General features: G+C 51.9%; 4 protein-coding genes across 18 annotated transcripts; 2 read left to right on the top strand and 2 right to left on the bottom strand.

Moving 5' to 3' along the window:
• Positions 1-2,335: 2,335 nt before the first annotated feature.
• TUBA4A (tubulin alpha 4a) lies at positions 2,336-6,775 on the top strand. The gene is made up of 4 exons (XM_027513947.1): positions 2,336-2,437; positions 4,209-4,431; positions 4,745-4,893; positions 5,138-6,775. The coding sequence occupies exons 1-4, from the start codon at positions 2,435-2,437 to the stop codon at positions 6,107-6,109; spliced, it is 1,347 nt and encodes a 448-aa protein (XP_027369748.1). The 5' UTR covers positions 2,336-2,434; the 3' UTR covers positions 6,110-6,775.
• An 835-nt stretch (positions 6,776-7,610) lies between these two features.
• Positions 7,611-11,033, bottom strand: STK16 (serine/threonine kinase 16). 6 transcript variants are annotated; one of them, XM_027513976.1, is made up of 8 exons: positions 10,944-11,033; positions 10,397-10,586; positions 9,630-9,917; positions 9,246-9,379; positions 8,955-9,075; positions 8,734-8,829; positions 8,208-8,329; positions 7,611-8,100 (listed from the first exon to the last, which is right to left on the bottom strand). In XM_027513976.1, the coding sequence occupies exons 3-8, from the start codon at positions 9,891-9,893 to the stop codon at positions 7,962-7,964; spliced, it is 876 nt and encodes a 291-aa protein (XP_027369777.1). In that variant the 5' UTR covers positions 9,894-9,917; positions 10,397-10,586; positions 10,944-11,033; the 3' UTR covers positions 7,611-7,961. The 6 variants fall into 6 exon arrangements, with proteins under 6 accessions (XP_027369777.1, XP_027369757.1, XP_027369769.1 ...); XM_027513956.1 differs by having other exon boundaries at positions 9,630-9,849; XM_027513968.1 differs by having other exon boundaries at positions 9,630-9,849; positions 10,884-10,947.
• Positions 11,034-11,072: 39 nt separating this feature from the next.
• On the top strand, positions 11,073-21,367 carry GLB1L (galactosidase beta 1 like). 4 transcript variants are annotated; one of them, XM_027513915.1, is made up of 18 exons: positions 11,073-11,237; positions 12,753-12,879; positions 13,059-13,225; positions 13,475-13,625; positions 13,787-13,847; positions 16,003-16,097; positions 16,196-16,370; positions 16,459-16,517; positions 16,621-16,742; positions 16,854-16,894; positions 17,093-17,211; positions 17,527-17,601; positions 17,701-17,790; positions 17,905-18,018; positions 18,291-18,422; positions 18,644-18,859; positions 19,028-20,376; positions 20,478-21,367. In XM_027513915.1, the coding sequence occupies exons 2-17, from the start codon at positions 12,811-12,813 to the stop codon at positions 19,283-19,285; spliced, it is 1,944 nt and encodes a 647-aa protein (XP_027369716.1). In that variant the 5' UTR covers positions 11,073-11,237; positions 12,753-12,810; the 3' UTR covers positions 19,286-20,376; positions 20,478-21,367. The 4 variants fall into 4 exon arrangements, with proteins under 4 accessions (XP_027369716.1, XP_027369733.1, XP_027369740.1 ...); XM_027513932.1 differs by lacking the exons at positions 18,644-18,859; positions 20,478-21,367 and having other exon boundaries at positions 19,028-19,452; XM_027513939.1 differs by lacking the exons at positions 13,059-13,225; positions 13,475-13,625; positions 20,478-21,367 and having other exon boundaries at positions 11,133-11,237; positions 19,028-19,454.
• On the bottom strand, positions 19,389-25,926 carry ANKZF1 (ankyrin repeat and zinc finger domain containing 1). 7 transcript variants are annotated; one of them, XR_003506254.1, is made up of 14 exons: positions 25,611-25,924; positions 25,319-25,494; positions 24,129-24,241; positions 23,811-23,913; positions 23,471-23,688; positions 22,989-23,101; positions 22,743-22,890; positions 22,246-22,474; positions 21,902-22,075; positions 20,774-21,226; positions 20,483-20,594; positions 20,183-20,350; positions 19,954-20,045; positions 19,389-19,732 (listed from the first exon to the last, which is right to left on the bottom strand). XR_003506254.1 is itself a non-coding variant. In XM_027513870.1 (14 exons), the coding sequence occupies exons 2-14, from the start codon at positions 25,464-25,466 to the stop codon at positions 19,609-19,611; spliced, it is 2,214 nt and encodes a 737-aa protein (XP_027369671.1). In that variant the 5' UTR covers positions 25,467-25,497; positions 25,611-25,914; the 3' UTR covers positions 19,389-19,608. The 7 variants fall into 7 exon arrangements, 5 of the variants coding, with proteins under 5 accessions (XP_027369671.1, XP_027369663.1, XP_027369684.1 ...); XM_027513870.1 differs by having other exon boundaries at positions 20,755-21,226; positions 25,319-25,497; positions 25,611-25,914; XM_027513862.1 differs by having other exon boundaries at positions 20,755-21,226; positions 25,611-25,914.
• Between the last annotated feature and the right edge of the window lie 131 nt (positions 25,927-26,057).

The raw sequence follows: 26,057 nt of genomic DNA, 5'->3' as shown, positions 1-26,057 counted from the left end.
CTTTCTTGGGCAAAAGCACTGCAGGGAAATGTTGCTCCATTTTCATTTAGGAAAACGAGTACATTGTGTAAGCCCTTATGGGAGGGACAGGACATGGATTCCTTCAGACTCCTGTTGTGTCTTTTCCCCTTATTATCCAGCTGTGTATTGTTCTTGCATCACTGTAATAAACCCTAGCTGTGAGTACGAGTTTATGCTGAGTCCTGTGAGTCTGTCTAGTAAGTCTCCTAACATAGGGGTGGTCTTTGGCGATGCCCCATACAGAAAAAGTTCCTAATTTTTTTTTCATATTCTAAACGCAATAGCAGTTAACACTGTGGGGGCCAGATAAAACATTTCAGAGAGGGAATTTGTTTTCCAATTTGAAATTTCTGGCTTCTTAAGAATTTTACCTTAATTTCAGTCCCATCTCTATAGTGAAACAATTCATCTGACACACACTTAGCAAATGTTACCATGTGCCAAGTGCCATACTGGGAACTGGGGAACACAAAAGTGAATGAGACACAGTCTTTTGCTTCAGCAAGATCACTGTCTAATAAAATGGACATATGCATGAATAACTGCAGCATAGGTGCTACACGCATGAAAATAAATGAACAAAATGCTCTAAGAATCCAGGCAGCTGGATACATAGTGCTTTATTGTGTACGTATGCATCCTCCAGTTCATCTGGTCCTCACAATCCAAGTTATTATCCCAGTTTTACAGAAAAAGAAGCTGAACCTGAAGAACAAATAGGTTTTGGGTTTTGCCTAAGATAGCACAAGTCTCTTAAAATACTCACTCTGCAGGGTTGGGCTGCACAAGGAAAACAGAGGGCTAGGGAACGTCTGAACGAGGCCACGTGTTCTGTAGTCACCAAGGCTCCTTGCTCTGTAGAGACCGTGACCCCATTTCCCAAAGCAACCTCATTATGTGTCCTTGCCAGGTTTCTTTTCTATGAATGAGTCTTGTTCTCCCAACCATATGGTTAGTCTACTGGGAAAAGAGACCTTGTCATATTTCACGGTATTTCTTTCCATGCCTTGGTAAAGTAAGGTATCAGTTAGCTATTTTGTTGGTAGAAAGTTGCCATTACTAGTTATTTTATCCTGCTGTGTTACATTGTCAGGCAGTCTTGGCCCTAGGAAACACTAGGAGAAACAAATAGGAGAGACAGGTGAATCTTTTCCCAGGAGACAGGATGTACCAATAGGCACGTAGGGTACTTCTGATGATTTCTGCAGTGAAGAGAGACAGGTAGAAAATGTAAGGCATGCAAGGGAAAGCAGAAGTAGGTTGAAAAGCCCATTCTTGTGAGACATGGGGCTGAAAAGTAGAAAGAAGGAATAGCTTTAGCTGAGACCTCTGCCTGAGCTCCGAGGGCTCTGAGATGCAGGTAGCAGATCCTGCCCATGGCTTAAGGACAGAAGAGGATGGGAAAGTCAACACCAGCCATGACATCAGAATCTCCATTTTTTTTTTTTCCTCTTCAGAGTCAACAAACGTTATAACACCTTACAATGCTTTCTGGGGGTAGGATCGTTATCTCCTTTCACCCGTGAAGATGCCAAGAACTCAGCGTGGTTAAGTCACTTGCCCAAGGTCACTTAGGGCAGTCAGGATACGAATCCCAGAAGCTCCGGCGGTTCTGGCTGCAGGAAAGTGGGCAGGTGGCTATGGCGAGGGCCGGCTAATAGTGACGGTGCTGATGACGGGGCCACTGACCAGTGGGCAGCTGGAGAGACGCGACAGATTCCGGGGGTCGGCCCTCGCAGACAGACTGTGGGGTTAGGCTCTGCGGAGCAACCTAAGGGATCGGCAACCTGGGGCTCAGACTGTGCAGCTCCCGGTCCTCGGCCGCCCGCGGGCGTTGGCGAAGGCCAGCCGTCCCGGCCGGGGACCAGCAGGCCTCGTGCGACTGCAAGCAGTTCCTGGGGGAAGCGCCAGAACCAGGCAGTCGGCCGGAGCCTCCAGAGAGGCGGGGCGGGGAGGGCACAGGCGAAGGCTGGCTGCAGCCACTCCGGAAAAACAGCCTCTGCAGCACCCTGCCTAAGTCAGAACACCTTAGAGACAGGCGCCCCCACAACGCAGGTGCAGGAGAGACACGTCCCGGCACCGCGCTTTGCGTCCCAACAGCCGAGCTCGGGAGCTCCGAGTGTCGGCGCAAAGCGGGGAGAGAAGGGTTTAAGCTCGGGTCGCTACTGCTCACTCACGCGGGACAGGTGAGGGACTCTGGCACGCCCCGGGGAGGGGACTCGCCCTGGCCCCACCCCCTCCGGGCCGCCTACCTTTCGGGGGCGTGGCGTTTGGGCCGTCCGGCTCCTAGTGGGCGGTCGGAGCGCGCGGGCCCGCCTCCCGCATATAAGAGCGGTGCGGCACTGCAGCTAGCGCAGTTCTCACTGAGACCCGTCACCCGGACTCTACGTGAGACCCACCACCCGGACTCACCATGGTGAGTGCGGCCCCGCCGGCATCGCGCCCGTCCCCTAAGTTCTCCTGTTCTTCGGGGAACCTCTCTCTAGGGCTGCTCAGGGCCCTCTATCCGGAGTTTCAGGTCTCGAGGTGTTGTGGGGGGTTGCCTTCCCCCACCCCCTCCCGGTGGCTTTGGCTGGGCCAAGTTGTCCACTTTCGGATGCTAGGGAGGGTGGTAGAGCGGGGTGGGAATCATCAGTAGCAGAGAGGAGTCCTCCTGGAATCCCCTCCTGCTCCACCAAGTATTTGTGTCCTAACCCTCCTGAGGGGAGTCACGCGGTCCTGTGGCCCGTCCTTTCCGCTGTCGAGGGAGACCCCGCTTGGCTGCCCTCCGCCCCTAGCCTCTCTCTCACTCCCGGGTCCTTGGAACTGACCAAACACGTGTTTGGTGCAAGAAGGTGGGAAGGGGTCAGATCACTTGGTTCAGCATCCCCCTTTCCTCCGACTGTGGGCGCATCCCTTCTACCCACAGTACCCCCCCGTGACTCAGCACCCCTCTTTTGATCCTGGAGGGGTGGCGAGAATGGGGTTCGGCCTAGTGAGGCGAGCCGGAATCTCTCCAGCCAGAGTCCGCGTGCACGGACGGGCAGAGACAGCTGGCGCTGAGCGAGAGCGCGGACCGAGGCCAGGTTGGGGGGAGGGGAAAGAGGTGTGTGTAGGGGGTGGTATTTATAGCCCAGGGACGGGGGCCGAAATCCAATCCTCGCTTTCCGCTGGGATGGACCTGGAAAGAATCTAGAAGGGGCGAATACGGGGCCAGAGCGCGGAATGGCGCTCACCCCGCCCAGGGCAAGGCAGGTTACCTTCGGGGCCTCACCGCAGGTTCCGTTTCCTTTTCTGGGTGTTTGCAAACCGTCACCCCGCCATTTCGGTGTCGAAAAGGGAGGCCGCGCCGGCCCTGCTCTGTACCACTTTGGCTCTTCAGAGGTTAATTCCAGACTGGCAGGAATGAGCCTAGGGCAGCGACTGCCCCAGTGCCCACAACCCTCACTGCCGGCGCCTGCCGTTTTTTGCTCTCTGCAGTTTCCGTGAGGGCACCGCAGTGGATGAACGCGGTGAAGATACCCAGGGTGTGGGGGTAGAGATGGGGAGAGCAGCCAGATGGGATTGATCCCCAGAGCCAGATGGGATTTAAAGGTGGTGAGAGCCAGGGCATCCTGCTGGCCAGCATGGTCAGTTGATGCCTGACTGGAAGGCTGAGACACCTCTATAGTTCGCAAGAATGAAAGGGCGAGAGGGTTATATGATATTCTAGTTGTTCATCCTCAAAGCAAAGAATTAATCAACAGCGGACCTCTAGCTATAAATTCGTGGCTCTAGAAAACCTTCTGTCCCTTCTCAGGCACTTGAGAAGCTGATCTGTGGGAGTAGGGATTGGGAACAGCTGAAAAAAATCGCTTGTCCTTGTCTCAGTGACTGCAGTGTCTTGCCTGTCTCATATGCACTTGACCTCTCCGTCCTGCCTGAGTGCCCTGTGAATATGGCAGGGTCATATGGAGCCACAGCTCTTACTTGACAAGGTCCCCATGGAGAAGTAGGCTAAGGGAACTGGCCTGCCCTACTGGGTGCCTCCAGTTGGGAAGTCCTATGCAGGAGAGCCTGGGCAGGATGCCAGCCTCTTTGACCTCTGCTCAGGCCCTTTTGCCAACTGAGTCATCCTAACTGGTAGGTGATTGGATGGGAGAGAGGCTCATGAGGTAAGGACTTATGTATGTGGGGCTTATGCCATGTCCCCTCTCTTTACCCTTCAGCGTGAATGCATCTCAGTCCATGTGGGGCAGGCAGGTGTCCAGATGGGCAATGCCTGCTGGGAGCTCTACTGTCTGGAACATGGAATTCAGCCGGATGGACAGATGCCCAGTGACAAGACCATCGGTGGAGGGGACGACTCCTTCACCACCTTCTTCTGTGAAACCGGTGCCGGAAAGCATGTGCCCCGGGCAGTTTTTGTGGATTTGGAGCCTACCGTAATTGGTGAGCAGAGAAAGAGAGGGTGGAATTAAGGGGCTGGAAAGTGACTCTAAGCTTCTCTCTGGAGAGAGGATGTCTAGACCTGGCTTTCCTGGCCCTGAAAACCCCTTGCCCTGCTGGAAGCTGAAGAAAGGAGGCTGATCGCAGACTGGCCTGGGCAGCAGCTCTGGGTTTCTCTCACACACTGCTATCTCAGGCTGGCAGGAGATGAATGCTTCCATATATCTGACCACAGCCACCAGGCTGAGGGAGGGAGGTCTGTGCTGAGCATAGCCTTGTGGTTTCTGCTGTAACGATGTGGTGTATGCCTTTTCAGATGAGATCCGAAACGGCCCATACCGGCAACTCTTCCACCCCGAGCAGCTCATCACTGGGAAAGAGGATGCGGCGAACAACTATGCTCGTGGTCACTACACCATTGGCAAGGAAATCATTGACCCAGTCCTGGACCGGATCCGCAAGCTGGTGAGAATTGGGGGTAGAAAGAAGGAAGCTTTTGAAACGATGCTAATGGTCAGAAACATTTTTTTCCAAATCCATTTCATGGAGTCATCTCTAACTGTACATGTCCCAGAGTGTGCTGCAGCTGTGGGATACTCATTAGTCTGCCTTAACACCTGAGAAATTTTAGACTTTTGTGAAGCCAGAACATAAGAGATCCTGAGGCCCTTTCCCCACCCACATTGCTCTTTTCCTTCTTGTCTTTCAGTCTGATCAGTGCACAGGACTTCAGGGCTTCCTGGTGTTCCACAGCTTTGGAGGGGGCACTGGCTCTGGCTTCACCTCACTGCTGATGGAGCGGCTCTCTGTTGACTATGGCAAGAAATCCAAGCTGGAGTTCTCCATCTACCCAGCCCCCCAGGTGTCCACGGCCGTGGTTGAGCCCTACAACTCCATCCTGACCACTCACACCACTCTGGAGCACTCAGATTGCGCCTTCATGGTGGACAACGAGGCCATCTATGACATCTGTCGCCGCAACCTGGACATCGAGCGTCCAACTTACACCAACCTCAACCGCCTCATCAGCCAGATCGTCTCCTCCATCACAGCCTCCCTGCGCTTTGACGGCGCCCTCAACGTGGACCTGACCGAGTTCCAGACCAACCTGGTGCCCTACCCTCGCATCCACTTCCCCCTGGCCACCTATGCACCAGTCATCTCTGCAGAGAAGGCCTACCACGAGCAGCTGTCGGTGGCAGAGATCACCAACGCCTGCTTCGAGCCTGCCAACCAGATGGTGAAGTGTGATCCCCGCCACGGCAAGTACATGGCCTGCTGCCTGCTGTACCGTGGAGATGTGGTGCCCAAGGACGTCAACGCTGCCATTGCTGCCATCAAGACCAAGCGCAGTATTCAATTCGTGGACTGGTGCCCCACGGGCTTCAAGGTCGGTATCAACTACCAGCCCCCCACTGTGGTGCCCGGGGGAGACCTGGCCAAGGTGCAGCGTGCCGTGTGCATGCTGAGCAACACGACCGCCATCGCTGAGGCCTGGGCCCGCCTGGACCACAAGTTCGACCTGATGTATGCCAAGAGGGCGTTTGTGCACTGGTACGTGGGCGAGGGCATGGAGGAGGGTGAGTTCTCCGAGGCCCGGGAGGATATGGCTGCCCTGGAGAAGGATTACGAGGAAGTGGGCATCGACTCCTATGAGGATGAGGATGAGGGAGAAGAATAGAATCTCTGCCTGGAGCCCACTCACTATGTTTATTGCAAAATCCTTTCGAAATAAACAGTCTCCTTGCACGGTTTCTCGTCCCCTCTGTGAGTGCTTGAGCTTTGCTGCCTTCCCCTTTTGTGCTGCTGCTGCTGCTGTTTCTGCTGCTGCCCTCACTATGTGCTGCTCATGACTTTTTCCTTCCGTGGCTGAAGGTTAGACCTGCCAAGGGGCCCTTGCCAGGCCCGGGAAACATGACCCATGTATTATCCTAGGAGTGCCCAGGATAGGGGGGAGATGAGGACTGGATCTTGGACCTGTCCAACATGAACCATTAAAGGATCTGAGGCTTCACTTCCTTTCCAAGTAGGAGTTTAAGCCCAGCAGTTTCTGTATTTGAGAGTTAGACTGCTACCCTATTCTTCCTGCTGCTCTGCATTCACCGACACTGGAAGCAAAGCTTGGCCCAGACACCTCTGTGCGTTTTAAGGGCTTGGGAGTGGGGCTGAGCAGGCCCAGAGTTCCTGGGCATGGAGCCTAGTCATAAGCTTGGGGGCTGGGAGGGAACAAGGGCGATCTCCTAGAGTTGTTTGTCAGTGCACCTCCCAGCAGCTTTGCAGAGCTTACTTTTGGTCTTGCTGTTTTGCTGGGGCCTAGGGTTGTGCCATTAAAAGTCAGGTCATCTCCCCTCTGTTTGTGCTTTCTTTCTGGCCTCAGCTTCTCTGCTAGCTGGTGGGAGCCTCCTGCCGGGGCCCTGGGGAAAACTTCAAGGTTGCTAATAGGCACCCCAGGACCCACACTGACGTCAGCAGTTGGGGGGTAGGCACGGTTGGCAGGGGAGGGGGGCAGGAGCGTCACTCTCAGGAGCAGGAGACGCCAACCCTGCCCTCCCTGGTGATTCAGGGACGCAGTGCCCTTCCCGAGGGAACAGGTTTCCAGCCCAGCATAGGCAGGGCCCCTGTTTACTCAGCAGAGGAGGCAGGAAGTGGCAGCTGGATACTGCCACACCACACAGGCCCCATTAATCATTAACCATGTGTGAACCAGAACCATCTGGGAGAGATTCTGGACTAAAATGTCCACCACTTCCACTCCCCTTGCCCCTAGGCAGAGGCTGGAAACCAGTTGTGTGGTTGTCCCAAAGCTTCCTCAGGTGTCTCCACCCAGAACCCCTTCCTGGAAAACCAGCTCAGCTGCTCTGACTAAGCTACCCAGCCATGGGTATGAAGAAAGAATGAGGTGAGGGTGCTTTAAGGGGGCCCTTGGCCCAGTTCTTGGCATAGAAACCAGCTCAGGCCAGGGCAGTTTGAAGTTTTTGACTAAGACAAGCTAGGAGAAGAAGTGCCCACTCCCCCACCAGCCAGACCTAAGGTAGGGACACCTGCCTCCCAATGTGGAGGGATGGTCACGCCACCCCCGAGGCTTCGCCAGTCCCTCTTCTCCCCAGGCTCTCCCCGGGAAAAGGCAGCCAGCCTTTGGGCGCCCTGCACCTCCTCTCACTCCAGGAACAACGAGACTGAGATCACACCAAGCTGCTTTCACTTTATTCTTGTTTTATACATTCTCCTGCCCCCAGATTTGGAAGCAGATCATGATGTATGCTCAGCAGTCCTGCTCAGAGCCTTGACTATATTCTATCAGTTCCCCTCTCCCCATCCCCCACCGTGACCCAGGCAGGCCTCCAGTCCAGTTACTGCTCTTGGGGGTGAGACAGCAGAATCAGAGACAGAAGACTGAGCAAACTGTCCCAGCCCCCAGCTGCCCCCAGTGACAGGGGCGCGGTCCTGAACTGAATGGATGGAGATTCTACGGAGGGCGGGCAGCTCCTTGCCAAGGCACAGGGGCCACCTTCTCAACGTGGCCACAGGTTTGTTCAGATGTGGGTAGTGTGCTCGTCTCGAGCCGGGGGCTGCAGCACCTCCAACTGACTCAGGAGCAGAGGAATGTGAGGGCGCTGCTGAGGGTCCACGGTCATCATTGAGGTCAGCAGCTGCCGCAAGGCTGAAGAATACCTGCAGAAGGAGGAGGGGAGGGTGAGGAGGGCGGCCGCCCCCTGTGCTCTGACTCCTGCAAATGGAAGGGAGGAGCCTGAAGTGCCCCTGCTCCTTTCAGAGCTCACCTGGGGCTCTGCGGGATGCTAAGTTGGTTCTGCACTGCAAGGGCCACGCTGTCACCCTTCTGGAACACCATGTCGTAAGGGCCTTCCCCAAACATCATGGCATATAGCACACAACCTAGGGACTAAGCATAACTTGGTTATTCCTTGGAAGGGGACCAATGGAGTCATCTCTCTTTCATTCTGTAGTGAAAGGAGACTACAGTATGCTGACTTTAGTCACGTGACACCACCAGGGCCCCAGAGAAACTGCCAGTTAGCTGAGGCCTCTGCATCTTGCACTGAGCCGCTGCCTCCAGCCCTGACATTTAGTTATACTTATCCTGCTCAAAGGACAAGATTATACCACTTCCTGAGCAACTGAGTCCAGTGTCAGTGACAGTTCCCAGGAAGGAAGTCGAGGGGGGATTGGGACATACATGCTTCCTGGGGCCCCATGCACTGGAAACCAAAGACTTGCTCCTCCAGTTCACAGCAGCTACAGAGCAGCACTCCTCCCCTCCCACACTCCCACCCACACGCTCCTCACCCAGACATCAGTCCGCTCATCGATGACACAGTGGCTTTGCACGGAAAAGAGCTCCGGGGCCCGGTAGGAGATGGTGCACCGCTGGGCTGCCCAGTCCTGGAACAGTGGCCCCAGAGCTCAGAAGCAGGGCACAGGTCTTGGTCATGTGACCAAACTGGGGCATGCACCAGAAGGGCTTGAGGATGGGGAAGAGATGAGCAAAGGACTCTGGAAACTCTTACCTGGAGGGCCAGAGCTTGGCGGGAGCCCTCCACGTGGATGCATGCTTGATTCATGGACCCCAAGTCCATTAGAACCGGCTGCCCCTCGTTGCCAAGCAAGATATTGGTGGGTTTCAGGTCCCTGCAGGGAAGTAGAAATAACCCATGAGCGTCCCTGAACCAGAAGGCCAGGATCCTAGCGGGGCAAAAGAATCACAGGGACTGTTCCTAGAGAAGAGCACAGAGATCTCTCATTTCTCTTGATGAGGCTCTTCCTTTCTGTCCAGCAAGTGCATGGAGCCTCCCACTGACCTGTGGGCATAACCCTTGGCGTGAATAGCCTCAAGGCCTCTGCAGATACCCAGCAGCAGCCGAATGATTTGCTCTTCAGTCAAGAAGTTGCCTTTGTCCTTCAGCTTTTCTATCTCATTCCACAGCGTACCTCTCTGCAAAACAAGTTTCCCCGCAGTTGATGTTTTTAGCCTCCACTCCCTGAGCCTGATTCTTTCCCTATGTCAGAATCTATAGCAATTTCACCACACACCCTACAGCCCCAGGTGGGTTCCTTAAACCCCAAATCTGAAATGCTCAAACCAGAACATGACTTCTGCTTCCTAATGTGCTTGACTGCTCATAATAGCCCTTGGCACACACGGCTCTGTTGCAACCCCCTCCATAGCCAGGAGACTTTCTGACCTTGAAGAAGGGTAGCAGCAGCCAGGCCTCATGTTTAGTGCCTCGCTCTCTCAGACAATAAGCAACGAGGCGAAGGATGTTGGGGTGATGGAAGAGGCGATGCATGTCTGCTTCTCGTTGGGCCTCCTCCTGGTCCTGCTGCTCATGACACAGGATTCGCTTCAGGGCGTAGAACTGTCCATCATGTAACCCCTCCACTAGGTCCACAAAGCTGAACCCACTGTGGGCCAAAGGGGTCAGTGAAGGACCAAGGTCATCTCCCATACTGCTGGGATCCAGAGGAATTCCCTGGGGAGAAGTGCAGGGGAAGGGGGGGGGGGTGTCTTTCCCATTTACTAGCAACCCTCCCAAGGTGTGACTCTAAAAAGAAGTCTGAAGATTATTAACATTGAGCAAGGACACAGTCACTTCCTAGGTCCTATGGTCTTAATGCAGGGCTTCAATAAATATTAAATAAATAACAGCCAACCTTTATCAAGTGCTATGAATCAGGCAATAGGGGAGACACTTGACACGAATTATCTCATTTAGTCCTCACAGCCCTGCCATTGAAGCACAATTAGCTCTAATAAGCAGATAAAGCAACTAGGTTTTATCAAGGCCATACATGGTGACTCTAGGAAGACTGGTTCCACAATCCACTTTCTTGACCACCAAGGAGCTGGGCTCTGTCCGGTGAATTAGAGGCTCTGTGCTCCTATCCTGTGCTGACTGCTGTCCTTCAAACACCACAATTCTTGGGACTAAATGATTTCCAGAACACTCACCCCTCCCCCAGTTTATGGATGAAGAGATAGCGCTTATGGTCAATGGTGAGAGTTCCCCGAGAGCAGATGCAAAGCGCGTGGCCCATAGTGTCTCAGTCATCCTCCTCAAGGACGGCCTGAAGCTGCCAAAGGGTTCGTCCAGGTCGAGTGGTCTCTTTCAGGCAAGTTGCTGGGGCTCCAGCAGATCATGCTGGAAGGAAAAGAATGGCAGGTCATGGGCGGGGCACAATCCAGAAGACCCCCTAAAGGGCCAATGTGGAGCGCTCAGGCCCAGGTCTCCGAACCTAGAGAAAATAAGCCCTGGCAACGCCAGCTCCAAAAAGGCTGGGGTCAGGTGCCTTAAAAAGGCCCAGTCCCCGCGGCGACTCCTAGGCCACTTCCTCCAACCCCGGCCCACCTTCAGGCGGCCCCTCACTCGCACACCCTACTGGGCTGCAGAGGCAGGGCACGGGGTAGTTCCGGGAAGAAGTGCTAGGCCCGGACCCACCACTTGCTGAGCCCACTCCGGGTCTCGGTCTGGGTGGGCCAGCCAGAACACCACACTCACCCGGCTTTAGCTGCAGGGAAGCGCCAGAGACCGGAAGCATTGGATACGTCATCAGTCCGCGCCGGCGTAACGGCCCGCAGTATCCTAGCAACCAATGAGCTCTAGGACGATGCGGGGGCGTGGAGCTGAGAGGCCGGGGGCGGGTTAGGCCTGGGGGAGAAAGGGTCCCAGGACCCGGGTGAGGGTTCCACACCTGGCCTGCAGTGGGGGTCAAGACGCAGGCACCTACGTCAAAGGGGAGCAAAGCTGGGCTCGGCCCGAGGCCCCCAGGACCTGCATCTCCCAATGCCAGAGGTAGGAGGCGTCATACCTCCCGTGCACCGGGTGGCCGACTGGGGGTCCAGCCCGGAGGTGGATGCTCAGAGCGGGCGGGAGCTGGCAGCCTGCACCCCTTTGCAGCTCTGATCAGTACAACCTTGGGGGCTCTGGCCTGTATCCTATTACCGTAGTCTCAGTAGTTAAGAGCTCAGGCTCTTGAACTAGACTAGGGTTCTGAATCTTAATAGCCCATTAGCTGTGTCACCTGCACAAGTTACTAGCCTCTAGGAACCTCACTTTCCCTAACTGTAAAATAGGTGTAAGAGTACCAAAAGTTAAATGCATGAACTCTGAGGCCAGACTGCCTCATTCAAATCCCAGCGCTACTAAACTAGTTATGTGACCTTGTTAACAGGCTAATATTTCTATCCTTCAATCACCTCATCAGTAAATGGAGATTATTATCTACTTCATGGAGTTGTTTGAAGATTAAATGAGAGGTGAAGTGCTTACTATAGCGTTTGATGCATAGCCCTGAGTAGTGTCCATAAGCAGAAATAACAATAATAACTATTATTCTTATCCTGGTCTTCACATCCCAGGCTTGGGACTGTGAAGGCAGTGAGTGATGGAAATTCACAAATTTCCAAACCTTGGAACTTTGATGTCTCTTGCCCAGGCAGGGGTAAATTGGAAAGGGGCGCACATCCAAAGATGATAGGATGGCCTAGATGGTCTCTTTTATTGAAACAGGACAGGATTCTCTAGGAAGAAGATTCCTCTTGTAGCCTGATCCCCACCCCAACTTCCACTCCCCTTTCATATACTGAGAAGATATCCTCTGGTTTCCCTTGGGTCTGAACCTGGATCTGACATTCATCTAGATTTAACCTGCCATATACTGAACCCTGTGATAGCAACAGAGGATTCAGGATGGACAAGGCTCTCCCTATCCTCAGGGGGCTCAATGTAGCAGACTTCTCAATGTAACTACTTCTCAATCCTGAATGTGCTCAGAGCACCCAGAAATCTTGTTAAAATACAAATTCTGATTCTACAGGTCTGAGGTAGGGTCTGAGACTCTGCATTTCTAACAAGCTCCCAGGTAATGTTGATGAAGCTGGTTCATGAACCAGTAGCAAGATATAGAGGGTTTTACAAACTAGTAGAGTAGCAGGCCGGAGAAGGCAATGGCACCCCACTCCAGTACTCTTACCTGGGAAAATCCCATGGATGGAGGAGCCTGGAAGGCTGCAGTCCATGGGGTCGCTAGGAGTCAGACACGACTGAGCGACTTCACTTTCACTTTTCACTTTGATGCATTGGAGAAGGAAATGACAACCCACTCCAGCGTTCTTGCCTGGAGAATCCCAGGGACGGGGAGCCTGGTGGGCTGCCGTCTATGGGGTCGCACAGAGTCGGACACGACTGAAGCGACTTAGCAGCAGCAGCAGAGTATCAGGCAGCTGCAGGCTGGAGACAAAGTCCAGGCTAATCGCCTGGCAACTTGCGGTGGTCTCCGCCCACTTGCTCGCTGAGGTTCTCTCCCAGGAATCCTCCACGTGACCGCCGGACCACCGTCTGTGACTGGAAGAGCCCCAAAAGCGCCATGGCTCCCAAGAAACCTCTCTGCCTTCCCTTCCTGCTGCTCCCGCTCCTGACGCTGCTGCTGCCCCAGGTAGGATGGGAGAATCGAACCAGCCGCTGGGTGCGGTGAGACAGGGTCAGATCTGGCGGAGGAGAGAGTGAAAGTGAAAACAACAAAATACTGGGAAGGGCTAGTTCCGTCTCCTCTGCTCTTGGCAGACGCTGACCCCGGACTCCAGCCCCCTGTGAGCACGGTCTCTCCCCTTACAGGCAGACGCTCGGTCTTTCGTAGTGGATCGGGATCATAACAGATTCCTCCTGGATGGGGCCCCGTTCCGCTACGTGTCTGGCAGCCTGCACTACTTTCGGGTACCGCGGGTGCTTTGGGCAGACCGGCTCCTCAAGATGCGAATGAGTGGCCTCAACGTAGTACAGTTGTAAGAAGTGCTCATGAGAGCCATGGAAGGGTGGGATTCGCTCCTCCTACCTGCCCTTAAGAAGGGGACCAGGACAGGAAGACCGGCTGGGTATGAGGATTGTAGCTCCAGGGCTTCCTTGCCAAGGGTGGGAAAGGGGAGGGCCAGGACCTCCTTCCCACAGCTTCCTGGAGATTCCCGCAGGCCTGAGCCCCTTGGCCTCCCTGGCTTCTCCCTGTCTTGGGCCCTGTTAACCTCTTCCTTTTTCAGTTATGTGCCCTGGAACTACCATGAGCCAGAGCCTGGGGTCTATAACTTTAATGGCAGCCGTGACCTCTTTGCATTTCTGAAAGAGGCAACTTTAGCGAACCTGTTGGTCATACTGAGACCAGGACCTTACATCTGTGCAGAGTGGGAGATGGTGAGTTAGTTGGAGAACGGATAGAAGCAGAGCTTCCCATGTGCCCCGACTCTAGGGCCACTTCCATCACTACCCTCAACTCCCTCCCTTCTTACCTACCCTATCCTACTCTCAGACAACAAAGCCCACTCACTTTTTTGTTGTCATTATGTTTGTCTCAGGGGGGTCTCCCAGCCTGGTTGCTGCGAAAACCTAAAATTCATCTGAGAACCTCAGATCCAGGTGGGTAGAGAAAAAAAGACTGGACTCAGAAAAAAGCAAACAATAACAAAATGGGTCATTTGGGTACCCAAAACAGATCATTCATTCAAATTATTTACTGTTTTAATCCTGCCCAGCAGGATGCTGGGAACTGAGGGACCAGACAGGCTCAGTGTGGAAGACACATTAATTAAAAAAACAAAACAAAACACCCAAAACCTTTATAAGATTATTTTTAAAATACTACACAAGAAAATGGACAAGGAGTTGAGATAGTGAATAACAGGGCCTCTTTTAGGTAGGAAAGCCAGAAAAGGCTTCTCTGAGATGACATTTCAGTTACTCTAGGAAAGGGAAAGCACTGGGCATATGAAGAGTGAAGTCAGAATGACCAGGTTGAGGAATGGTGTGCTATTCTGGGGGGAGGGCGGCGCTGTGAGTCTTGTGGGATCATGGTTCAGATGAGGGATTGAACCTGGCCCCTTGGCAGTGAGAGCTCAGAGTCCTAACTACTAGACCACAGGGAATTCCCAGGTATGGTATGTTTTAAGGCCCAGAGGTAGGACAGAACACTGGCATGAGTGAGGCCAGCGTGGCTGAAGCACAGCGGGTAGGGGAGAGGAGTATGAGAAATTGGAGCTATATACTGAGTGTTAATGCAGGACCTTTCAGACCATTGTAAGGGGTTTGCCTTTTATTATAAGCACAGTAGAAAGTCACTGAAAGAGTTTAACCAAAATTATCTGATTTGTTTTCAGATTACGTTAGCCTGCATGTGGAAAATGGATTGAGGGGAGCAAGGGTAGAGGTGGAGAAACTTAACTGGGAGACTGTGATTGTAGTTGAGGAGAGATGGCTCCTGGTTGTGGTAGTGGTGGAAATGCAAAGAAGAGGGCAGAAATGAGCTATAGGTGGGAGATAAAGGTCAACAGGACTCAACTGACAGATTTTGATGAGAACGGGAGCAGTGGCGGAGTGGCGGGAGGACAGTGTGGGTAGGATGAGGAAAGAAAGGAATCAAGTATCCAGCCAGTCAAGGTGGAGCTGCCATTTACTGACTTAGGGAAGACAGAGAAGACTAGCGGTGGCAGAAGGTCAACATTTGGGGGAAAAACAATAGTTCTGGTCATGTTAAAATTTTATCATTCAAGGGATGCGATTTAGTGTATGCTTGGATTAAAGGAGGCAGTGCAGCCTGGCCCTCCTTTATACAGAACACAAAATGTAAAGGAATTAAATGCTTTAAAAATATAAAGATAGCCTCTAAAACGTCTTTCATTAACTCCACCTTTGAGAGTCTGCTATCTGCTAGGCATTGTCCTCAATGACAGGGATGCAGCCAATGAACCTGACAGTCAAGGTTCCTGCTCACTAGTAGGGGAGACCGACAGGAAACAATTACAGACACACACGCTCGATTTTAATTTCTTAAGCACTTGAGAAGGGAGTACGAGGTGATGTGAGAGAGTGTAACAGGGGGAATCTACCATCATCTAGGATATCAGAGGTTTTCTTGGGGAAGTGAAATGTAAGTTGAGTCCTGAAGCCTGAGTTGGAGTCACCTAGGTAAGGAGGCAGAGGTCATGCATGAAGACCCTGAGGGTGAGTCAACAAAAATCACCAACAGGAGTTGAGAATTGAAGGCATGCCACCTCATATAATGATCTTTCATTTGCTGACTTAATGTCCTGGACTGGCAGTTCCATCAGGGTGCAGGTCAGATATTCTACAATTTTGTGAATTCCCATACCTGAGTCTGGTTGGAGCCTGTAATCCCTAGAGTCCATGGGGTCACAAAGAATCAGAAGTGACTGAGCACACAGGCACACACACGTGTATGCTACATCATAGCGATCTCAAGTATTATATATGGTTATGTAATAGCTCCATGTGATGTGTTTTAACATTTTTTTCTGACATTTGAAAAGTGAATTCTCAAGAAATACTGCTTTGTTTCCTATGCTCAAATTTCATTGCCATGCAAATATACAAGTGCTTAGGATTCAGAGTTTCCTCTGACAAGTCACTGCTTCCCAGATGGAGTTATGGACAAGTGGGATGATACACAGTGCTTCCCCGAGTTCAGGAGGCACTCAAGATGCTAGCACTGATGTTAGGGGTGGGGGCCAAGGAGGTGGCAGTGCCCTAACCAGCAGAGCACTGCCCCTTCCTTTAGACTTCCTTGCCGCAGTGGACTCCTGGTTCAAGGTCTTGCTGCCCAGGATATATCCATGGCTCTACCACAATGGGGGCAACATCATTAGCATTCAGGTACCAGTGGAAAGTTGACTGGGCTAGGGGAAGGAGGTGCCAGTGGCCTTAATTTCTCCATCTCAGAGCTGACCTCCACTTTTCCTTTCCCCTGGCAGGTGGAGAATGAATATGGTAGCTACAGAGCCTGCGACGTGAGCTACATGAGGCACCTAGCTGGGCTCTTTCGAGCGCTGCTTGGAGACAGGATCTTGCTCTTCACCACAGATGGACCTGAAGGACTCAAATGTGGCTCCCTCCAGGGACTCTATACCACTGTAGATTTTGGCCCAGGTCTCCCAAGCAAGGGTTCAGAATGAAGTCTGGGGAAGGGGCACCTGTTTCATGTTGCTTACCTTGCACCTTTGCCTCCTTTCTGCAGCTGACAACATGACCAAGATCTTTGGCCTGCTTCGGAAGTATGAACCCCGCGGGCCCCTGGTGAGGAGCCAGAGGGGAGGCCAATCAAAGCAAGAGGCAGCGTGGGGAATGGGTGGTGCTCAGGTCCCATCTTCCTCACAGCTCCTTTCACTTCACGCTCTAGGTAAACTCTGAGTACTACACAGGCTGGCTGGATTACTGGGGCCAGAATCACTCCACACGCTCCATTCCAGCTGTAACCAAAGGACTAGAGAAAATGCTCAAGTTGGGAGCCAGTGTGAACATGTAATTGGGAAGCACTGGGGCCAACATGAAATCTGTAACTGGGTGTTGGGGATGAAGGTTAAGATTCAATGGGTCAGCTTCTACCTTTCTCCCCACTCTCCCCCACTTCAGGTACATGTTCCACGGAGGTACCAACTTTGGATACTGGAATGGTGAGTCTAGACAGTCTCTGGGGTGGAGGCAGGGAGGCAGCAAGGAATTAAGAGTCTGAGGAATGCGTGAATTAGGATGTCTAGAAGCTGGATATGGCTACCACTGCCCCTTCTGAGAGCAAAATTCTCTGCATGAATTTCTTTGCTTAGGCCTATCATCTGAAAGATGCATTGAATTAATTAAATTGATTTGACTAGGTGCTGATGAGAAGGGACGCTTTCTTCCAATTACTACCAGCTATGACTACGATGCACCCATATCCGAAGCAGGGGACCCCACACCCAAGCTTTTTGCTATTCGAAATGTCATCAGCAAGGTGCCCTACCACTTCATTAAGCGCCAAAGGCTTTTACTAATTTAGGGGGAGGGGTGCCCAAATTGTTTGTAAAGGGGTCCCATTAAGTCAGTGATTGTTGTCTGGACCACAAAACCCTCTGAGCAGCCTATTGCAGCATTTCTCACTTACTCAGATGGGACTTCCTGGGGAGATACAAATACATGCAATATTAGAGAATCTTTATGACCCCTGAAGCCCTTCCCTGGACCCCCGGTTAAGAACCCTGCACTAGGGTCTTGGAATAGGGTTTCTTTGTGTGCTTTTCCTATGGCTCCTGAGAGAATTTGGGCTCAGTTCCAGGAAGTTCCCTTGGGACCTTTACCTCCCCCCAGCCCCAAGATGACACTTGGACCTTTGAACCTACACCTGGTAAGCTCCTCTCCATTATTATCTGATTCTGCCCAGCCTGTCCTGCCCTCTATTCTGAAAGTTCCCTTATATTCTGATACTTTCTCCTTATTCTAATAGGATGGGAATTTGCTGGATTTCTTAGACTTCCTATGCCCCCAAGGGCCCATCCATTCAGTCTTGCCAATGACCTTTGAGGCTGTCAACCAGGTAAAGCATAATCCACCAACAGCTATACCAAGGGTCCCCTCAGTTATGCATCTTCCCCACAGTATCCTTTCTTGTCTCTCAGCACATCTTATTTACTCGTTCTTCCACACCTAGGTCCATGGCTATATGTTGTATCGGACCTATCTGCCCCATACTGTTTCTGAGCCAACACAACTCTGGGTACCTAACAATGGAGTCCATGACCGTGCCTACGTGATGGTGGATGGGGTGAGGACCTAATTCCAGGCGACCTGTGAGCCCATTTCCTTTCCTCCCCAGCAAAGTTTCTGGTATCTACCTTTTCCCATTGCCTGCTCACATTTGCAGAGGATAAGGTGGGATGAGGAAGAGTTTGACAAAGGATAAGGTTCTAGAAGGAACTGACAGAAGGGCTTCATTCTTTTTGCCCTCTAAATAATAGTGTCCCAATGTAGCTTCCTGGGTGGTGGCCACAAGCTAGATGCTGAGCCACTCCCTTTCACAGATCCTCTCATCCACAGGTGTTTCAGGGTGTTTTGGAACGAAACATGAAACATAACCTATTTTTGATGGGGAAAATAGGGGCCACACTGGATGTCCTGCTGGAGAACATGGGGAGGCTCAGTTTTGGGTCTAACAGCAGTGACTTCAAGGTGAGCTCGCTTTGCCCTCTCCCTCGCCCCCATACTCTTTACTGAACTCCCTAGAAAAGATAAGGGCCTAAAGGAAGAGCTATAGCCTTAGGGCTTAGAGAGCAAAGCAGCAGCTGGTGAGGGATCTGGACATGGCCACTAGGTGCATTCCAGGGCTTGAGTAGCAGTAGTCTGGCCTTAGTACTTAGTGAATGATAAATTTTCATTTGCCTTCTTCACAGGGCCTGTTACAGCCACCAATTCTGGGGCAGACAATCCTTACCCAGTGGCTGATGTTCCCCCTGAAAGTTGATAATCTTGTCAAAGGGTGGTTTCCCATCCAGCCGCTGAAACACTCACATCCTCAGACCCCCTCTGGCCCCACCTTCTACTCTACCACCTTCCCAATTTTAAACTCAGGCGGGGACACATTTCTGTTTCTACCTGGATGGACGAAGGTATTGCTGATGGTGGGGGTGGGGTGAGGGGTAGGGTGGTAAGAGGGGAAAACCATGGAAGAAGGGAGAGCACAAATTATTCCTCTGATTAGGAGCCCCCCCACCCCCCAGCAAGGGGATAATTCTTCCCCTCTGAGAGCTGATCCTTCCTTTTCCTCTACTCCCCAGGGCCAAGTCTGGATCAATGGGTTTAACTTAGGCCGCTACTGGACAAAGCGGGGGCCGCAGCAGACCCTCTACGTGCCAAGACCCCTGCTGTTTCCTAGGGGAGCCCACAACAGAATCACATTGCTGGAGCTAGAAAATGTGCCTCCTCAGCCCCAAATCCAGTTCCTGGATAGGCCCATCCTCAATAGCACCAAGCACAGGACGTACGTCTATTCCCTCTCAAGTGCCTCTGAACCAATGGAGTTAAGTGGGCACTGAAAGAAAGGTAATCCTTGGACCTGGGACAAGAGCAGTGGGCAGGATCCCTTCATGCTAGCCATGGTGACCGTAAGGAAACAAAGGCCATGGGCCTGAATGGAAGTATGAGTGCAGTTTCCTTGCCAAACTTTATTGTGATTAAAGTTCCAGAGACAGTACCAGCTCCACACACCTCTGTGGCCCTGTCTTTGCCCTGGTTCCTGAATGTCTTCACCCTAATCTTCCAAACACTCTGTGGTTCTGTGGGGGAAGAAGCAGCCTAGGGCCAGTGGGACTGTGCCCTCTCAGGGCCTAGCACTGGCCCCAGGTGGAGCTTTAAGAGATCAGGAAGAGGGCTTCCCAGCCTGACAGCGATGATCCCGTAGGCAGCGTGTGGAGCAGAAAGAGAAGTCAAGGTAGTGAAAAGGAACAAGGCCTTGGAGAGACATCCCACAACTCCAGCAGCGTCTGAATAAGAGGGAGAAAATGGCTGGAGAGGAATCCCAGAAACATTTCAATCCAAGCTTTCCCCTCCCACCCTGTCACTTCTGTTTTTATTCCAGAGGTTCCCAAAACATCTCAAATCCCTTCAACAGCCTTTCTGAACACAGAGCAGCACTTGCTCTACTTGTACAGAATGGCCCCGCCCACATCACAGCCCACCCCCCACACCTGCCCCCTCCACTTACGGAATATTGCTGACGGTGATGGCAGGGTCGGGGGTCTGAGGGTTGAGGGCTCCCAACTGGGCAGCTAGTCTGCGCTCTGCAGCCAGAGCTCTCTGAGGGGAAGAGAAGCTGTGTTAAGTACAAGGCCTCAGTGGTGGAGAGTGTGTCCAAGAAGTGATGGCTGCACACCAGGGAAGGGATCAGACCTCTGGGGAAGTGTTGCTGTGGAAGGAAGAACCCCCAGCCTCACCTTCTCCCGGTCGCTGAGGGCAGCAAATCGCTGCTGCTCTTCTTGCTCCTGCTTCTCCTGCTCCTGCTGCTTCCGCTGCTGTTCCTCCCGGTGCCGCCGGGCTGCCTTCTGCTCCCTTCTCCGAGTGGCCTGCCGTGCCTCCATTTCTGCTGTTAGCGGCCCCGGCACCTGGAGGATTTCCGGGAAAGCATAAGGTAAAGATCTGTACAAACTATCCTTGATAAGACTGTAGGAGAGTAGAAAAGATCTAGCCAGCATCTCTGATGCCTTCCCATTCTGCTGCTTCCTTCTTCAGCTGACCTGAGCTTTGCTGTAATCATAAGCATCTGGATTCTTCTCCATGAACCTCCGGAACTCATTGCGTGTCGATCTGTCAGCTGCAACTGTATACGGTGGCCGAGCTCGGGAATCCCTAAGTGCGAAAACCCCCCAGACAGGTTCAGTTTGCCTGCTGCACCTCCCAACATTGCCCAAGCAGACCAAGGGAAATACTGTTAATTAAGCAAGGCCAAGATTAGCGTCCAGATCATCCTCTGTACCCTAGCGGAGATCGGCATGAGGACTTCACTTACTGCACAGTGGGGTCCGCACCTGCCTCCAGCAGCAGGCGAACCACTGAGCCTCTCCCAGCTGCGGCTGCTGCGTGCAGGAGAGTGAAGCCACTGGAGCCCAAGGGGGCACTGAGCAGAGGCAGAACTCCAGGGTGTAGGGGGCTGGCAGTGAGTCGGTCCTTCAGCATCCCCACATCTCCAGCTCGGCAAGCAGCTAGAAGCACATCCCAGAGCTCCGACTGACAGGGGGACGTGGCCTCATCCAAGGGAGGCCGCAAAGGGGCTGACCCTGAAAGGGCCTCATCTTCCTTTGGTTGCTGGGAAAGAGTCATTTGTGCCCCAGACTCCAGGTCTTGCTTTCTCTCCCTCTTATTCCTTTTTCTCCTCCTTTGCTTGGGAAATACGTCAAACTCACGAAGATCCAGCGTTCCCAGTGTCACCTCTACTAGCTCCAACTCTACCTGGGAGCCATCTCCTCCTTCTGATTCTGATCCTAGGGGAAAAAAGTTGCTATGTTAGATCCATCTCAGGAATAAGAAGAGGGTAGAAGGGTGTGGGCTGCCCCAGATGCCTAAGAATGTACACAGAGAGATAATCCAGATCACTTGAAATAAAATTGTTTGTATTTTGTCAACCAAGATAAAGTAGTATATCAGGAGCTGAAGCCATTAGTATCATGTGAAGAAATGAGGCTCACAGCCCCAGGGCAGGCCCAGAAGAAGCTATTCAGGGACGAGAGTCCCTGGACATTCCCATAACAGCCTTAGGGTAGTCAAAACAGAGGAGCATGGAGCAGTTGACAGCCATGCAGGTGATAGTCTGCAGCATGGGAAGCAACCCCTAGCTCCAAACCAGTGCACCCAAGAAGGCAAGTAAATTATGTTAAGATCCACACAACACATGTGCCAGCATCGACTTCATGCTAAGACTTTCCTAAGAACTAGAGATACATCAGTGATCAAAAGTGATGATAGGAAATTTGGAAAAATCACAAAACATATTTCAGTAATTGCTACCACGTACTGAACAGATGTGTCTGTGTGTGTGGGAGGCGGGGCGGCGGGGTTAGTGTGTAAGGGCTTACCTATAAATAGGGAAGTGGGTAAAGTTATGACAGCAGGAGATTTACCACTGCATTTCTAGGACAGACATCCCCCCAGAGAGAGACCTGACAATTGCCAGGTGGTGTGCAAACCCTGTGTGGGAGCTTCCTTGTTCTGCCCGAGTGCCTCATTTTCATCACTGGGGACTTTGCTTTCTTCCTCGATAACCTTCCTTTCTCTCACTCTCTTCCTGTGTGTCTGAGGTAAATCCAACCTGCTTGTCTCCCGGGGGTCTTCTCCTGCCATAAAACAACAGACTTAGCTGAGGAGAAGCCAGCTCAGGTTTCTGTCAACGAAAATGGCATCAGACTGCAGTCCGAGGGCTAGAAAACCATCTGGATGCACGAATGAGAACCCGAGGCCCGGGTGGAACATTTAGGAAGTATGGGGATCTAGAAGGAAAGCTCACCATGGATGTGTAACGTGGTCAGCTTATGGACTACACGCTGTAGCTCTTGAAAGGTGGGTCTTCGGGTAGCGAGGGGGATATCCCAAAGTCGGGGATCTCCCCGGCACAGGGGAGCCTCACGGCCCCCGAAGAACAAGGACCGGCCAGAGCGGGGGGCACGCAGAAGTATTGTCCCAGCCTCCTCCAGTGCCTTAGCCCAGGCTGGCCCTGCCAGCAGGTCACGAACGTCCTAGAGAAGACAGTAACTCAGCTCTGTAATTCTTCACTTGCTACTTTTAAACCTCCGACCAAAAACTGACGTACAGATGACGTGTAGGGAATGGGGAGTGGAGAATGAGAGGATTAAGACTCCTGGGCATCCACCCCATTCTACCTTCATCTACCCAGAAAGAACAAAGACAGGAACACAGGAGCCAGCCTCCCTGCTATACCATTTAATCAATCAAGAGGAGAGAAGTGGGGATTAGAGACACACCAGACCTGGGCACGTAACTCACCTTATAGAGTGCGGCTTCATTGTAGCGCCTCAGACTGGCCCCAGCAGAGTGAGCAGCTGCACCCCGGGCATCCCGAAGCCCCTGGGCTGTGCCCCGCTTGGCCCGCACTGTGTAGCGGTGAAAGGTTTTGTGTGTCAACACTTCTCGTCTGTAGACAGCACAGACTTAGTACTGGAAATCAGATGGTACTCCCAGGCTAAAAGGATCCATTCCATTCCATCCTTGCCCCATGCAGCACCCTCTCACCCTTGGAAAATGGCACCAGCAAAGTGCCCAGCAGCAGCCATGAGCACCACACAGTCCCTGGGACCTCCACTCTGCAGGTTCTGAAGCAGCAGTTCTGATTCTTCAAGGGGCACCTGGAGACACAGGAGCAGCACAAACATCTCTGTGGCACTTACTGGGAATAAGAAACAAGTGCCAGTGCTACGTGATTCACAGGCACCATCTCTTTTGATGTAACAGCTCCATGCTTGTCTCCATTTTATAAATAAGAAAGTTAGAGGTTTGCAGAGGTAGTTAAGACCAAGTAGGAGAACCACAATTCCAACCTAGATCCTTCTATTTCCAAATTGAATTCCACTGCACTTGACCCTTCTAAGATTCAGGCCAGTTCGACTGTGCCATCAAGCGTGACACCCACCCCGAAGAGGAAGGAAGGGAAGAAGTGAGAAACAGACTGTGCTGAGGGGAAATCTAGGCTGAGTGTACAGAAGGCTGGGACTGACCACACAATATGTGCTGGCACTTGCGTGGCGAGGGCCTAGGACACAGCGATAGGCATAAAGAAACTGGCCCTGGGCATTCTGGAAAAGAACCCGATGCGGGTGGAAGCCTTGGGGTCGCATAGGCTTCTCCAAGTCAGCCCTCTCCTCATCCAGTATCTGCAGGTCCTCCTCACTGTCTGAGTCTGAGTCTTCTGATCCTGAGATGCTGGAAAGATCGCCTGAGAACAACGAAAGATACGAAAGCTTGGTGCCCCATCTCTGACCTTTCTTCAAGCTCCTCAACTAGGGTCTTTCTCCATCCCCATGACTGCTTCGCACATGCTCTCCCACCAGTCATCACCTGTCGAACTCTGCTTTTCAAAGTCCAGGGCAGACAGGAGAGGCTTGTCCTTGAGACGCTGCTTTAGGTTAAACCGATGCCAGTCAAGCTTGTAATGTTCCCTCTGGTATGAGGCAAAGAGGGAAGAACAATGTGGAAATATGCCTGACCCAGCCTTCTATGGTACCCGAGACCTAAAAAAGAACTCCACCAAGTATGACCAGGTAATACTAACTTCCTTACTTAAAATGTAGACCTTCATTAAAGACAAATTTCTACCTCTTTACCCCAACCATGACATTTTTGCTTCCACATTTAGCTCTGCACCTGGTCTTTTACCTGTTCCTGGTGGTTCTGGAAGACTTGGTCACAGGTTGAACAAAACAACTTCTCTGAAATATCCAGAGCTCCCTGGAATGGTCTTCTTTCTGGGCTTATTTGCTCCTCTGAACCTAAAAAAGGGGAGGGTAAACAGAGGTAGAATGGGGACCCAAATCCACACTAATCTAGGATTACACTCAGTGTCTGATACACAAAGCAGAAGATACAAATGAGAGAGATAGCATGTCATTGCCTTCAAAGAATTTAACAATCTAGTAATCATGAAATAAATGACACAGCAATCACTTTATAGAATAAATATGCTTCTGAAAAGATATGCATAGGATGAATATAAACAGTGTGTGTAAATAAACAACAGGGATTGTTTAGAGGAATCCTGAAAGTGAAAGTGTTAGTCGCTTAGTTCTCTGACTCTTTGCAATCACATGGACTGTAGCCCACCAGGCTCCTCTGTCCATGAAATTCTCCAGGAAAGAACACTGAAGTGGGTTGCCATGCCCTTCTCCAGATCTTCCCGACCCAAGGATCGAACCTGGGTCTCCCACAGAGCAGGCAGATTCTTTACCATGTGAGCCACCAGTGAATGGTTTCTGGTAAGGTTAAGATTATTTTTAAACTGTGCAAATAACTCTTCCCCAATACCATCTTTTTAGCTTATATTTCCAATTACTGTATGCAGTTGTTTTTTTTTTTTTTTTAAGTATAAGAAAACAGTTAAACTAAAGTAATATGAAACCAACAGTAAGTTGTTCTATACTCAGCAAGAAGGAATGATTTGATTGGAATAGTTACATGTGGGTGGTATCAAGGAATAGTGACGTGTTTTTGCAGGCAGTGGTGTTAATGTGATGAGGCATAAGCAATGGCAAGAGATTTGCTTGGAGACAATTCAGGAGCCTGTTCTAGAATCCAGCGATCGAGTGAAGTTTTTTTTTTTTTTAATCAGAAAACATGTACAAATGTTGCCTTAAATTCATAACAGTTAAGAAAAATATACACAAACTTCAGCGTAAAAGTAAAAAACAAACACTTCAGTTGGGAGCTGATAAATTTTATCCAGTGGAAGGAGATGTCAACAAGAGCTCCTAAGCTGGGAAACACCAGTAAGAATGTGTTCCCTGGAGGAGCAATAAGCTCCAAAGTGTCCTGTCATCTCTCTCAGGTCCACCCCACATCTTCCCAGATACCTGGACAGGAAGTCTGCAGAGACTGGGCCAAGGCCTCCTCGGGAAAGTGGCTCACCAGGCGCAGGCCCTGAAGGACCGGAGCATCCGTGCTGAGGTCAAACAGGGAGACCGACACAGGAGCCTGGGTTGCAGCTGGAGCCGGCGACATGGCTGAGCAGAAATTTACTTAGAAGCAGCTGCTGGAGCAGAAAAGTGGTTAAGAAACAGAGCTTCCCAAAGCAAGCTCCTATGCCGCGTCCCCAGCCAGCGTGACTTCGTTTCTCCCACTCCGCAAGGCACCACGGCCACTCACCCGGGTACCAGGGGTGGACCCAAGGTTAATACGTGATCCCAGCCCGCTTTCTGAAATCCCGTCTCGGACCACACCAAGAGTGAAATGGGCGCGAACTCAGCAACCAAGTCGACTCCAGCAGAGTTAAAATCACCAGTCCCTTAACCAACTTCTCCTCGTTACCCGTGCGGTGAGTTCCAGCAGGGACTACACCGCGTGGACTCGCCCCGGCCCGCAGATGCTGCACTTAAGTTCAGAGGGAGAGGAGAGGCACCGGAAGTCTACAGTTCGAAGCCGGGATTTTTGCAACACCGTAACAAACTCGTCACTACGGAGGAGCGAAGAGGACAAAAGGCGTTGCTTGCATCTGAGCCCCGCCCCAGCTGGAGCGCACAATTGGTTCCCTGACTTCCAGGGCCCGCCTCTAGCCTTTAGTCCCGCCTCGGACGCCGAGCATTGGCCGTCGTG

This window comes from Bos indicus x Bos taurus, chromosome 2, assembly GCF_003369695.1.
Source record: "Bos indicus x Bos taurus breed Angus x Brahman F1 hybrid chromosome 2, Bos_hybrid_MaternalHap_v2.0, whole genome shotgun sequence".
Classification (NCBI taxonomy): Eukaryota; Metazoa; Chordata; class Mammalia; order Artiodactyla; family Bovidae; genus Bos; species Bos indicus x Bos taurus.
The sequence above is the reverse complement of the archived record's forward strand: the minus strand, read 5'-3'. Positions and strand labels throughout refer to the sequence as shown.